The sequence below is a fragment of the Amia ocellicauda genome, chromosome 14 (assembly GCF_036373705.1).
Source record: "Amia ocellicauda isolate fAmiCal2 chromosome 14, fAmiCal2.hap1, whole genome shotgun sequence".
In the NCBI taxonomy this organism is placed as follows: Eukaryota; Metazoa; Chordata; class Actinopteri; order Amiiformes; family Amiidae; genus Amia; species Amia ocellicauda.
Genome location: NC_089863.1, coordinates 10223463 through 10238602, shown reverse-complemented (window position 1 = coordinate 10238602; position 15140 = coordinate 10223463). Strand labels below are relative to the sequence as shown.

At 43.5% G+C, this 15140-nt stretch overlaps 1 protein-coding gene across 1 annotated transcript; it reads left to right on the top strand.

The window, feature by feature from the left end:
- The first annotated feature begins 217 nt into the window (after positions 1-217).
- LOC136768126 (nuclear RNA export factor 1-like) lies at positions 218-13183 on the top strand. The gene is made up of 8 exons (XM_066722180.1): positions 218-360; positions 1320-1426; positions 11615-11751; positions 11889-11931; positions 12091-12163; positions 12273-12455; positions 12606-12666; positions 12755-13183. Exons 1-8 carry the CDS (start codon positions 218-220, stop codon positions 12788-12790), a joined length of 783 nt encoding a protein of 260 aa, XP_066578277.1. The 3' UTR covers positions 12791-13183.
- The last annotated feature ends 1957 nt before the right edge of the window (positions 13184-15140 follow it).

Sequence of the window (15140 nt, the reverse complement as noted above, 5' to 3'; positions counted from 1 at the left end):
AGGACAGAGATAGTCAAGGGAGGAGGTGAGGGAGGAGAACAAAGAGGAGGTAGCACAGTTGACAGATAGATGGGAAAAACAGTCAATGGAAGGTAAGAGGGTGAGAGCAGTGGAAGCAAGGGTGGAGCAGAGATTATGGTGGAAGGTGACAGAGGGAGTGGGTGGGGTGGGGAGGGAGGGGAGAGAAAGGGAGAAGGAGATTAAGTGGTGGTCTGAGATGTCCATGGGTGTCACGGAGAGTGTCGAGGGGGAGCAGCCTTTAGAGAAGATGAGGTCTAGCTGGCGGCAGGAGAGGAAGAAATCCAGCAGAGTGGGAGGGGTTGGAGAGGCGGATGTTAAAGTCTCCCAGGAGGATGGCAGGTGAGGACATCGAGGGGATGGAGGAGAGAAGAAAGTTGAGTTCATCCAAGAAGGAGGTGAGTGGATCGAGAGTACTATAGAGAACTACAATGAAGAGGTGAGAGGGAGAGGTGAGTTCCACTGCATGGAATTCAAAGCTGTTTGAGTGAGGCATAAGTGCCAATGGCAGCTTTGATAGTGTGAGGTTTTGATCAGGCATTCACAACCTATCGTTCCACACATCGTTCCCATTATATAATTCAATCATTCCCACAATATAATAAATCGGTCCCACAATATATATATATATATATATATATATATATATATATATATATATATGTCCCGTCCAGGGCTCCGTATTATTATTATTATTATTATTATTATTATTATTATTATTATTATTATTATTATTATTATTATTATTATCATTAAGATGTTTGGGTTCATATCAATCATACATATTCAACTTCATGTGCTGCTACACTGCTTTTAAGACAAACCCAGTTGCTTGACAACTCATTACATCACTCATTCACACACATTTAATATCAGCTCCAAATTATCCAGTCCTTCACAGGTCTCTGGATACTCACAGCCTCCCTGAGCGACTGTCCCAGCTGGAGCACATCACCCCCCCACTGCAGCACAGCCCCTCCATCCCCCTGAGGCTCTGAGAGGGGCAGGGAGAGAGCAGCCTGGTGGACCCGTCTGAAGCCCCCAGGAGCAGCAAGGAGAAGCAGAGAGATCAGAGCAGAGGAACACCAGGCAGCCCCCACTGACCAGAACAGCATGGACAACTCATACATGTATACAGACTTCATGAACAGCTCAAACACCACTGAACATTACAGCACTGAAAATAACACGGACCATTACCATTACTATTATATATTCCAAATATTAGAGATTTCTGCAATTGTAATTGACATTTGTATCTTGGTCATCGGGCTTCCCACCATCTGCCTGGCCATCTACAGTCTGTACCGGCTGGTCAGGGCTGACATGGTGGTGCCCATCTACATGATCAACCTGCTCATCTCCGACCTCCTGCAGATCCTCGCGAGACCATTCAATTTAGTTAGCCGTATGACTCAGAATTATAATATGATAGCTGATGTTACTTTTGTGATTATGCTGTTTGTTGGCCTGGTTGCCAGCATTGGGTTCATGCTGTGCATCGCCTTGGACAGATACCTAGTGGTCGCCCATCCTCTGTGGTACCGATACCGCCGCAGCATCAGGCACGCCACACTGATCTCTGTAGCTGTTTGGCTGCTGCCTTTGGCAGTGCCTGCAATTCACTATATATTTTCTTTAACTGAGGTATATATTTTATGTTATATTGTACTTTCTATCATCTTGCTTCTGCCATTTCCCCTCTTCATTTTCTTCTTTATCGGCACATGGAGAGCCATTGCTGGTGCCACCTCTGTACGAGACGAGGAGAAGAGGAGGATTGTGCGCATGCTAGCCCTCGTACTGGGCACCTACACTGTGCTCTTCCTCCCATTCTGCATAGTGTACTTAATTTATATATTCCCATACTATACTTTGGTTAGTTGGTCTACCCTTATAATTACAGTTAGAATTGTTGAACTCAGTGTCCTTGTGGACCCAGTGCTCTATGTCCTCCTCAGGTCTGATGTCAGGAACACACTGCGCTCTCTCCCCTGCTGTCAGAGGCCGTTCACACTGACCAACTGCTGGTCATCGAGAGCTGAGCAGGAGGAGACTGAGAATACAGCCACTGTGTGTCCTACTGAAACCAGTGTCTGAGAGAGACACAGCAGTTTTGTAATAATCTCAGATCCCTGGAATCAAAGACACTCAGACAGACAGACCAACAATGCATCGCATCCTGTACATATTAATCCCCACAGCTGAGGCCAACTCTCACACATCACTCTCCCAGAGTAACCTGCTACACAAACCCCATTGTAGCTCCCCTGTTCAGTGGAGTACATTTCCTTCACAGCCTCTTATGCAGCAGATTGCCATTACTGTGGCATCACTCCTTTTACATCTAAAAGCTTTTGGGGTAAAATAAATGGAAGATCCATCCATCTTCAAAACCACTTATCCTGGTGAGGGTCACGTGGAGTTGATCCCGGCAGGCATAGGGCACAAGGCAGGAATACACCCAGGACAGGATGCCCATCCATTGCTGGGCAACACACACAAACACACTAAGGGCAATTTAGAGTGACCAATCAACCTAACCTGCATGTCTTTGGACAGTGGGAGGAAACTGGAGTGCTTGGAGAAAATCCATGCAGACACAGGGAGAACATGCAGACTCCACACAAACCCAGGACCCCTTGAGCTGTGAGGTAGCAGTGCTAACCACCATGCCACTATGCCACCCATAAATGAAAGATTATTTTATAAATACAATTTTAAATTGGTAACTTAGCAAGCAAATGTGTATAAAAGTACTGAGATATAAATATTTTTATTTTTTCAGAATTTATGTCAAGCTTTTTTTTTCTATTGACAGAATCAAAAAATGTTCTTTTACATGATTGATGACTTCCATGCATTTATTTAAATTCTTAAATAAGAAATCAATACAAAGGTACATGTTTATGTATAGTTTTAGAATGTAGGATTTTCTGGACACTGAAGTTGTAACTTCCTAGATCTCTGTTAGGATAAATGTCATATCACTGTGCCTGCATGATAGAAATGTTATGTTTGACAAATGTATCTGTGAACTGTTGAATTGTTACCGTGACAGGCACCGGGCTAGGTAGGAACCAAACTCATAAATCAGCTGAACGACACATTGACTGATAAGCTTGAGTTAGCTTGCCTGTGTGCACATTCCTCTTCCCCCCAGCCCCAAAACCATACACCGCCTGTATAGACAGATGTTCTATCTCAAAATATGTTAACCGACACTCTTGCAAGACACTTTCTGATGTGTATAAAAGGGCTTGCTTAAGCATGAATAAATTGAAGTGAAATGAACTGGCTTTGTGTCTGTGACTTTCTTCCTGAGCTCATCCTCTGCCGAGAGTCTCCAGTTTTGCTGACACCGCTGAAGGGCTATCTGGTTCACTGGAATCTGAAGGGTTGCTTCTACCAAGTTTTTTACCTTAACAATTGGGGGCTCATCTGGGATACAAGCGGTGAGTGGTCTCTTCTTGCCTTTGTGCGGTTTACTAAGAACTACTCGCTGACTGTATGCTTGCAAGTTGTGAACCACAGCACATTGTACTCGATGCACTACTGTAACATTGCGCGTAACATTTGGGACTTGAAGCAGTAGAAACCAAATTGTATAAAGGTGGTGGGTTTGTGACTTTGTGAATTATCCATGTTGAGGGTGTGTTGGTATCCATACCGAGAGATGGGTGGATCTGGCAGTAAGCAGCCTGACCCTCCTAAACCTGGAGAGACACACGTCTTGGGTCTCAAGGGTTTCAGCTGGGTATTATGTAAATCAATTTATTGATCAATTGGCTAGTTGGTCTAAAGGAATGTCCCCACAGGTTATGCCATATTGTCATGTCAGAGGATGTCGTGATAAGAGTACCAGCTGTGGGGCTATAGCTGGTCAGGGGTGGGGAAAGGATAGAGAAATAGGCTATCAGCTTTTATTATTATTATTTTTATTTCTTGGCAGACGCCTTTATCCAGGGCGACTTACAACATAAGTGCAAAAATACAGAGACGTACAAGGCATCAGTCATTACAAATTCAACTTAGCTAAAACATAGCAATTCAAAATAAATTTTACAAATTCCAATTACAATTTACACAAATACAGTAAGTGACTTCCTACATCCTGGACAGTGAAAGCCAAGTGCTGTCAAGATGTAGGGTTACAGACGAGGGCTACGAGAAAGGGAGCAAGGAGGAAAACAATCAAGAACATGAGGAGCATAATAAAACTGAAGTGTTATCTAGCAGGGATAGAGGACTAATATTACAAGTGCTGTCGGAAGAGATGCGTCTCGATTTAAGCGCCGGAATGAGGTCAAGGACTCTGCAGTTTTGACTTCGGTGGGCAGGTCGTTCCACCACTTAGGGTTCAGGGATGAGAAGGAGCAGCTCTGGAGGAAGGAGAGTGGAGAGGAGGCAGAGTTAGTCTTCTGGCACTGGAGGAGCGCAGTGGTCTGGAGGGAATGTATGGAGAGACGAGTGTCTGAAGGTATCTTGGTGCAGTGTGGTGAGACAGCAGTAGGTGAGGGTCAGTGAACTGAATGCGTGCCGCTATCGGGAGCCAGTGGAGGGAGCAGAGCAGTGGAGTAGCGTGTGGGAATCGGGGCAGAGAGACACCAGACGAGCCGCAGAGTTGTGGATGAGCTGGAGCAGCGGGTAGTAGATGCAGGCAGGCCGGCCAGGAGGGAGTTGCAGTAGTCCAGGCGGGAGAGGACCAGTGACTGGACGAGTAGCTGAGTTGAGTAGTCTGTGAGGAAGGGACAGATCCGGCGTATGTTGCTCAGGAAGAAATCCAAAAGGGAAATCCAAGAGACGTCATCAAAAAGGCAGGCAAAAGGTCAGTCGATCAGCAAACAGAGTTTTAGGGAAAATCCAGGAATCGTAAACAAAGGCAGAAGCAAGGTCACATACACAGAGATTCACAGAACACTGCCTAAGGACTTGGAATTGATTCACTAAAGAACTCAAAACTTCACAAAAACTGAGGGAACAGAGGGATATATATAGAGAGGACTGAGAGAGCAGTGGAGTGTTGAACCAATGGGAGGGAAGAATGTTGATTAAACAGAATGCACATGTGGCTATGGAATGTGATGCCAGAGACAGGACTAGTATTCTGGCGACGATGACCTCTGGTGGTGAGGTGAGGACATGACAATATCCTCTGGAGGGTAGTTTTGAAGATGATTATGTCAAAGAAATGCATGCAATGGTGTTTGAGGGATGGGGAGACCTGGAGTGAGATCACGAATACATGAGGAAATGTAGTGTAGAATGGGAAAGATTGAGACCATTTTGGCTAAAACATTGGAAAATAAAAACTAACATCGAAGTTAGCTAAAGTAAACACAAAACGTAAACCTAAGCTTCCAATAGTGACAGTGATAAGGAGAATGATTCCAGTGCTTTCCAGGGTATTTTTAAGGTTACATTTCAAGAAGTAAAAATAATACCCCCGACTTTGCAGGACCTATCATTAAAAATTAAAACTTTACCGTCCCCTTTCACCAACCCGGGAAAGTATGTTGATACTCTATTGAGAATAAGTAAGCACCGCAATCTGACTGGAGCGCTGCCGTTTTCAGCACACGAGGCTCTGAAGGTAATTGAAAGAGAATACGAGGGAAAATAAGGAATTTACTTTGTGTAAATTAATGCAATGTTTCATAAATAATTCAACAAGACAGTCATAGTAAGATTAAAGTTACAAAACTGTCTGGCAGTAATCAGGTTCAGAAAGTATCAAGCAGACAGAAGAAATATGAAACCCCCCGAATAGGAGGGGGGAGCGGGGGGGAGAGGCAGTGACAGTGTCTGTGGACTCAACTCCCCCTGCTCTCCTGCCAGACAAGCAGCCTGAGAGAGAGAGAGAGAGAGAGAGAGAGAGAGAGAGAGAGAGAGAGAGCGAGAGAGAGCGAGAGAGAGAGCGAGAGCAACAAGCTGTCCACAGAGCTGCAGCAAGGCCCCGGCCCCGGCTTGACGCTGGACGACACCCAGATCAAGTGCCTCCTGTATGCAGACAACCTGGTGCTACTGTCACCCACTGAGCAAGGGCTCCAGCAGCAGCTGCACACACTGCAGCACTACTGCAGAGCGTGGGCCCTGGAGGTCAACATGGACAAAACTAAAATCATGATCTTCCAGAAGAAAGCCAGGATCCAAAGCAGAAAATACAATTTCACACTCAACAGCAACACAATAGTTCCAGGTCTGATTGTCTGTTTGTCTGTCCATCTCTCAGTCCTGCCCTGGGTGAAATGTCCTTGTATCTGTCAGTCTTTCTGTCCATAATGTGTCTGTCTGTACACTTTGAATTTTTCTCTCTCTCTCTCTCTGTCTGCTCTGTCCCAGGGCAGTTCATGTACTAATGTGTCCAGTCGATCAGTGTATTTGTGTTACATCCAGGGATGGGCAGTATTTATGATACATGTATTTAAAATAAGTATTTCAATTACAAAATAGGATTTTGTAATTTATATTTGATAGGGTTGATGGAAATGGCTTCATATTGTGTATCAAAATACTTTAGTGTTTTGTATTTTGTAGTTTAAAAATACTGTAAAATACTTTGTGAGAAGTCTACATGATGACATCATAAAAATGCTGCCTCTGATTGGTGCCTACTTGCCCAGACGTGTTGAGATCAGAACAGAAAATTACATGCATTTAATTGCTTTAACTGCAGAAGTGGAAATGATCCAGAGACTAGAAGGAGAGAAACCCAATGTTGATGCGCGAGTTAGAGCTGTTGATTTGTCTGATACTATCGTGCCTAGAGCAGCAGAGCCTGGACCATCAGGAGTCATCCATGCAGTAGACGCCCTCCGAGAGGAGGTTCGGCAGTTGAAAAGCTTTTCAGACAGTAATGAGGATATTCGGGCCTTGCAGTTTAGGAGACCACCATTGACAAAGCTTTGGTTCTAACCTGAGTTTTACATCTCAGGGCAGAGCTCAAAGTAAAGTTTGTTGGGAATGCGTCTGTAATCGCCATTTACGAAGAGATTGCCCTTATGTGTCGGGAAACTAAAGTGGGCAGGTGAAGGGGATTGTACCCCTCCCCCTTTTGCTTATTCAGAACAATCCCATGTATCTATGCAGTTAAGAACACACACACACACACACACACACACACACACACAATAACAGGCTGAGAGGTGTCTCTTGGTGAGCTCTCAATTACTTAATTGAAGTAAGAATTCCCTAAATCAGAGCCTTTTAATTATTTTTAACAGTAGGGGTTTAAAATTAAGTATACAATTGTATAAGGAAATTATTATATGATAAAGGAACCAACTTTTTATCAGTTACACAATTTAAAGATACAAATGTAATAAAATCAGTTTTTTTGCAGAGATCTAGGGTGTTCTGCCAGAAGATGGTACTATTGGTCAGCCAATATACATGATCTGTTCTGGATGCCACCTTATTCACACCGTGATGCTGTGTTACGGGTTACTATAAAGAGCGACTCTTGTGAATTGCCATCTCTTTCCTCTCTGTAATGCTCTTCTTTGCCTTTATATTGAATTAAAGCAAGTACAAGAAAGATTTGGATACAATTTAAGTGGTCCTTCAATTTTCTTTCAAACTCTGTATTTTCTCAATTTTGTATACCACATGGCAGCGCTTCCTTTCTTTTGCTGAAGAATTAAAAATTAACTCTCTACCTTGAGTGCCCCCTAGAGCAGTGGTTCCCAAACCTGTCCTGGAGAACCCCCTACCCTGCTGGTTTTTGCTCCAACCAAGATCTCAATTCCTTCATTGAACCTTAATTGAAGTAGACAGCAGAGCTTTTAAACCCCTGTCTCTCTCGGACACTGGTGACAGTAGAGTACAGTGTCTGTATTCTCTGTACACAAGCCAGACTTATTAAACACCATCTGCAAATCTACCCAGCTAGTTATCTTGCGGCATCATTAACTCCATATAAATACATCTGGCCAAAACTAACCTGCATCAAGACATTTAAGGGGATTCATTTGGTCCAAATCACATTAATATTTAAGTGTCAAACACCCATATTGCAAACACGCCACCACAATTAGTGACATTTATTCAACGCTGCAGGTTAGGAGGTACACATCAACAGCAGTTTTGACATCAGTTCCACAAGCTTGGTCCCACTGCTGATAGCTACAGCCCATTCCAGTGGCACAGTCAGAGAGGGACAACCAGGACAGCCACCTCTGCTTCATTACATTTCTTATGGTTGAGAGGTTTGCTTGTGTGGATGTGATTGATCTCTGTTACCATCATCAAATCTGCTTTATGCTCATGCTGGAAGTGCATAAAGGTCATTGTAGGCTGGTTATTCAAATACATGGGTCATGAATGTATTTCACAAAAGTGAAGAGAGAAAAGGATCAACATCATCATCATCATGACTTTTGTACAACAATGGAGCTTTAAAGTGTGCAACTATCTCAATTAGTAACATGCTTTGAGCAGTGATAGAAACTAAGATACACTCAACACTGAACTTACATTTCTAATACACTATAAAACACACTATCTCTATTGTGAGAGTACACTATACTTTACTGAAACAGATATGCTGTACTGAAATTACAAACCCATACACTGAACCGATAACAGGCCCACTACACACTGCAATACTGTGCTGCTCACAGGCTCGTCCACTGAAACACACTCACTCTCTCTGTGCATATCGGCCCGTCACACATGCGCACTGCGCGTTTACTCGCTCACCCGGCTCGGACGTATTACGTGAGTTGTGCGTAAAGCGTGACGGCAAAATGGCTTCTGGAAATCAGCGATATATATATATATATGTGTGTGTGGATATGGATATGGATATATGGCTGTTATGGACACCAGCCCGAGCTGCACTGTCTTTGCTGCTACAATATCGGATTCAATATTTTTCTCAGCAACACGTTAATGTAAGTCCTGCAGTAATACTGTGTATCTGCAGCCCAGCGGCTCTCCTGTATTATACTGTTCATGCTTTATATTGTTTCAAGTTTTTACTTGATCTGACATGTCTAGGGTTCATTGCAGGCTAAACAGCGAGTTAATACGGCAGTAGGATCCTGTATGTGTATCAATACATAAAGTCCTTGTGCAGCTTTAAAATCTCTCACTTTGGATGAAGATAAGACACAAGGAATATGAGCTACTTTAGTTTTAATGTAAGTAAGTACAATTATATATATATAAATGTTAGGTAAAATGGTAACATGTTGGAAAACAACACCCGCGCTTTGTGCTAAAATACCTGTATTAGTGCTGATGTATATGTGTATTTACTGCTGTATGTATCCATCCTTACGCCTTTGGAAAACTATTGGCTATTTTGCTGTGAGATCGACGATCATATACTGTACAGGCAGTGACGCAGCCAGGAATATACGCATCGGAAATCTTCAGATTTTGACTCCAAAACATCATATGGTGATAAATCATCCGGACACAAATCACTCCGCCGACACTATGCTGGCAAAAGATGCGCTTTCTGGTGGAGGATTTGCGCCCCTCCTAGAAATGCGCGTCTTCATTGAAATGAGCTGTTTCCTCCGCTGATGAGTGAGTTTCTGTGAATACAAGTCTCTTGATCAGTGACATCTCCATACATTAGTGTGAGTCCTTATGTAGGAACAGCAGCCCATACAGTGCGTCTCCTGTCATAGTGCAGCACATATGTGTTTCAGTTTCACACACTGAAGCATCGCTGCCTGCTGCTGTCATGGCTGGTATGGTGACTGGATGGCCAGCTTGGCTTCTTCTTACAGTGCTTTACCCCGAAAATAACACCAGTGTCAGAGAGCAGGACACCCAGCAACCAACTCCTTAAGAGCAACAAACACAGGACATGTTGAAAAGCAGAGGAACAGCCCTGCTCCCTTCGCTCCTGTGGGAACAGAGCATGCAGTGGACCAGCAAGGTGTGATATGGGCCAAGGATGGCATGCTGCTGGAGGACACATGGTGGCTGACAGCTGCACAGAGAGCGATGCTGAAACACAGGTGAGCTCACCGAAACACATTCATGAATAGGAAGTCGACCTGTTAATTACTGTATTATTACTGTGAAAAAGCATGTAAACAGCTGTGAATACTTGTTTGACATTATTTTATTGTGGAGTCTGTGGCCCTTTCATTCATGCTGAAGTTCTGGTTGCTGATTGGACATTTAAGTTTAATAGTGTTTGTATCTGGAGGACAGTGTGTTAATAGTGTCAAGTTTTAGTGATTGGAGTTTGGTATATTGAATGGCAGTGCTTTCTACATGAACACATGAGGTCCTTGGATCACTTAGTTATTAATGGACTCCAAATGAGCACGATGGGTGGAATGGCCTCCTCTCGTTTGTAAACTTTCTTATATTCTTCTGTTCTTAGGTGTCACTGATGAAGGTTGTGCTTTATGTAGAGAATTGTATGCTGGGGTTAGAAAAAACTGTTTAATGAATCTGAAATGTGTGTGAAAACCGGTGTGAAAAATGCTTATACTTTTGTTGAAATAGTCTTTCTTTTGGGACCTAAGCTAATGGTTTGGGATATTGTGCCCACCAAACCAATTGCATTGATTGTGAAAAACCCTTGTTATTGTTGCAAACACAATGCTCAATAAAGGAAGACAACTAGATGAAACAGCAGCAGACATCTGGAAAGTAATACTTGTATTTTATGTATTTTTTAATAAATACCATGTCTACGTGCTGTAATATGTTTTATGCATATTTTTTCAGAATGTGCTGGCTTGTACTTTTGTAAATCAGGTCACCCTGTGTTTAGAAATACAGCAGAGTGTGAAGTTGTTTAGCTGAATGACGTCATAATGAAGGAAGACGCTTGTGCGGTAACCTGGCAACCCGGGCCGCCGAGGCTGCGGATCTGATTCTGCGCAGAGAACAGACGACCGACGAGCTGCAAACATGTCGCGCTTGACTGCAATGAGTGACGCAGACCGCCAGAGGCACTGCCGAGCCGAATGTGAGTCAGCTGAGAATTGAATACTAATTTGCCCAATAATTAGCAAGGAAGACAGTAAAAGTATTTTGAAACACCAGCGCACTGGCTTACGAAACAACTGTTCATGTGGTCACATGAGCAATATTTACTGATGCATATCTCACGCACATATGTACATACATATGCATATTTGATATGTACATATATCCATGTGGATCAATGATTCACTTCTGATTCTGTGTAATCAATCATTTAACATTTGTGGTAAAATCCTTGCATTCTGTTTGTATTTTCATTTCAGTTGGTAAGGTATTCCACAGATGTGTGCCTTTATAGAGAGAGATGATTGACCAAAAGTTGTTTTACGTTGTGCCACTCTGCAGTTGCCCTTCACCAATAGATGTACAGTATTTACAGTAAGTGCAAGCTGTATATAGTGTGTGTGTGTATATACAGTAAAATGGACACAGTCCGAATTCACAGGACTAATGTATTCAGTAGAATAGACAGTTCATGTCAGCATTCCACATAATATACACAGCATAATGGCAGCTTGCAAGTTATGTACAATACAAGCTGATCTGCTGCAGTGCAAGCCAAGTGCAAATGGTGGATATAGTACAAATGGTGTGCAGGGTGAGGTGGACTCCTGTGCGCCCCTCTAACATGTCCCTCCTGCCCCTCCTGCTACAGCCTCGTGGTTCCACCTGCAGAAGCAAACACGCCAGGGCGTGGTGGCCCTGCTGAGCGAGCTGCCCAAGACGCAGCACGACCCCAGCTCCTTCGTGGTGGACGTCCACACCAGCACTGTGAGTGTCCACTGACCCATGTGTCTGCGTGTGTCTCTGTCTGCCTGTCTCTCTCGCTCTCTCTGGGTGTCACAGTATGTGTGAGAGAGAGGGAGTGTTTCAGTGATTGATGGATTGACTGTCTCTCTCTCTTCCAGAAAAAGATAGTGTCCTTCACCGTCACTGGAGTGTTTAAAGAAGGTGAGTGGGGTGGGGCTGGACAGTATTCTGCTGAGCTAGACTACAGAAAATTGCACTAGACTATAGTGGACTAGACCGTTTGAAGGAAGATGGGAGGATTCTACTATCCCACAGTATCTGGCACTGACTCTCTCTCTCTCTCTCCTCTCCCTCTCTCAGTGAACGAGAAGTCTGGAGACTCAGTGCGCATGTTCTCGCGCACGTTCATCACAGTCCCTGCAGCAAACTCTGGGTAAGAGCTCCACTCATCTCTTCACCTCTGCCTCTCATCCCCCCATCCTTCACTCCAGGCTGTGAATAGTGAATGATGAGCTCTGGGTCTCTCTCTCTTCGTCTCTCAGGCTCTGTATTGTGAACGATGAGCTGTTTGTGCAGAATGCGAAGCCGGAGATGATCAGACGGGCGTTCGCCACGTTGGCCCCCCCGCCACCCAGCAGCTCCGTGCCCAGACTGACCGCTAAGCAGCAAAAGATGCTGTCCATCTTCTCCACGCGGTCCTGCATGAACCTGGAGTGGTCACAGAAGTACGTACTGCTGGACACTGCTGACTGCACTGACCGCTGCGCCACATTGACATTTGCAATAGTGTGTGTTAACAGCACTGTGTCGATTATATACAATAGTGTGTGTGTTGTGTGTGCCAAGTCTTGTTAACAGTAGAGATTGTGTTGCAGGTGTCTACAGGACAATGCGTGGGATTTCAACAGAGCCTCACAGATCTTCACCCAGCTCAAGGTCCGTCTCTCTTTTACACTCGCTCTCACTTTCACTCACCCACTTCCTCTCATACTCTCTCTTGCTCACTCACTCTCTTTCTCTTCAGGCTCAAAGGAAGATCCCAGATGTGGCTTTCAAGTGAAGAGTGTGATGGAGAGAGAGAGACAGATGCAATGATATCCCTGAAGTGAAGATCCCCTTTATGAAGACCCTCTCTCTCACTCCTTGTTGTTTTTATTATGGACCTTTTTTATGTAATATTTTGATCCCTTTTCCCTGCTTTGATACTCTCATAGAAGCCCCACTGCACCCCCGACCCCTCGGTGGGTCTCTGTGCATATATTACCCTCAGCAGTGTGTATTGTGTTAAGTTGGCTGCACTAAACATAGCAGTGTCCCGACACAAAAAACAGAAATGTAGGACACAGGAAGGAGCAGTACACACAAAGAATACCCTGTCTGTGGGCCAAAACTGTCACAGAGAGGCACATGTAAGAGAATGTCTCCGTCCCGGTGGGGAGAGAAGGACAGTGGCAAAGTGAAAATGGCAGTGGAGGGCAGCAGGATTTTTCACTACAGTGACAAAGACAGATCAGTCTGTTACAAACCTTCCATTACCAACTACGACACTAAATAATTTGTGGGTGGAGAATCATAAAGAGCTTATGCAATCAAATCAGTGGTAATAGAATAAGGAGACATAAAACATACACACAATATGTATGTCTCCTTATTTTGTGACCATTGATTTGCATGAGCTCTTTTTGATTCTCCACCCACAAATTATTTAGTGTCGTAGTTCGTAAGGGAAGGTTTGTAACAGACTGATCCGTCATTGTCACTGTAGTGGAAAAGCCTGCTGCCCTCCACTGCCATTTTCACTTTGCCACTGTCCTTCTCTCCCCACCGGGACAGAGATATTTTCCTACGTGTGCCTCTCTGTGACAGTTTTGGCCCACAGACAGGGTATTCTTTGCATGTGCTGCTCTTTCCTGTGTCCTATATATGTTTTCACATTTGAAACACTTGTATTTTGATTTGATCATATATTACTAGTTGTTTAGTGCAGCCAACAGTAAAGAGATATACTGTACTGTGCGACCCCATAGGATTTTGCTTAATCTTTTATCCACTAAAGTAAAAACAGACTTTTTAGGCACAAACATATAGAGTATCCCACAATCAAATCCAGACAACTCCCTGAAAATATTTAAAATTAATAAAGGTCCATTTCCCCCTACAATTGTGAAGTGGTTTCATGAATTCTCAGGACACACCGATGGAGCAGTAACACGTTTATTACAAGAGAACAAATACCGGTTAAGTCAGAGCTCTCCTCTCACAGGAAGTGAAAATATCTAAGGATGGGATTGTGAGAAGCCATTTTTATCTTCAGATAGACAATAGGTTACAGTCTTATCTATGATTAGACAGAAAATATAGGAGCATCTCAATGAAAACCATATTCTTGGAGCACAGGCTATTCAAAGGGACTTAGATAATATTCAATTGTGGGCTGACACCTGGCAGATGAAATTCAGTTTGGACAAGTGCAAGGTATTACATGCAGGTAACAAACATGTCCACTATAATTACACTATGAGAGGAATAGAACTAGATGAAGTAACGCATGAGAAAGACCTAGGAGTCTTTGTGGACTCCTCACTTTCTCCATCCAAACAATGTGGGGAAGCATAAAAAAGGCAAACAGGATGTTAGGGTATATTGTCAAAAGTGTAGAATTAAAAACAGGGGGACTTGATTCAAGTCTTCAAAATCATGAAAGGCATCGACCACATCAGACCAGAGGAGCTTTTCCAGATCAGCAGGGACACACGCACCCGGGACACAAATAGAAATTGGGCTTCAAGGCATTCAAGACAGAAAACAGGAGACACTTCTTCACACAGAGAGTCGTCACAATCTGAACAAACTCCCCGGCGATGTGGCTGAAGCTGAAAATTTGTGAACATTTGAAAATAGACTGGATAGAATACTTGGATCACTTAGTTATTAATGAACACCAAACGAGTACGATGGCTTGAATGGCCTCCTCTCATCTGTAAACTTTATGTTCTTAAGTTCTTAAATTGGGTGAATGGTGTAGGAATTACACACATTTTTATATGTGTTCTCACCAATTTTAGGGGCTCAAACGTATATGGGCAAACTAACATAATAATGGTCAGTTTCAATACTTGGGTGCAAATTAGAGATGCGCCGATACAGGCCAAAAACTCTGGATCGGATATCGGAAATAATAGATGTTGTAATCCGATACCACCGAAAATGCATATTTTCTCAGGTTATCCTATAAGTGGAAACATATTCTGTGCAGTGAGTTTTTTATGTCCAGCTCATTCTATGGACCAGAAACTACACCGTGACGTCACCGGGGTCTTACTATGGAGCTGCTTTCCTGAGAGTCAATGGGGGAAATCAGAAAAGTCACGAAAATCATTAAAAAATAACATTTTATGCATGTTCGATTG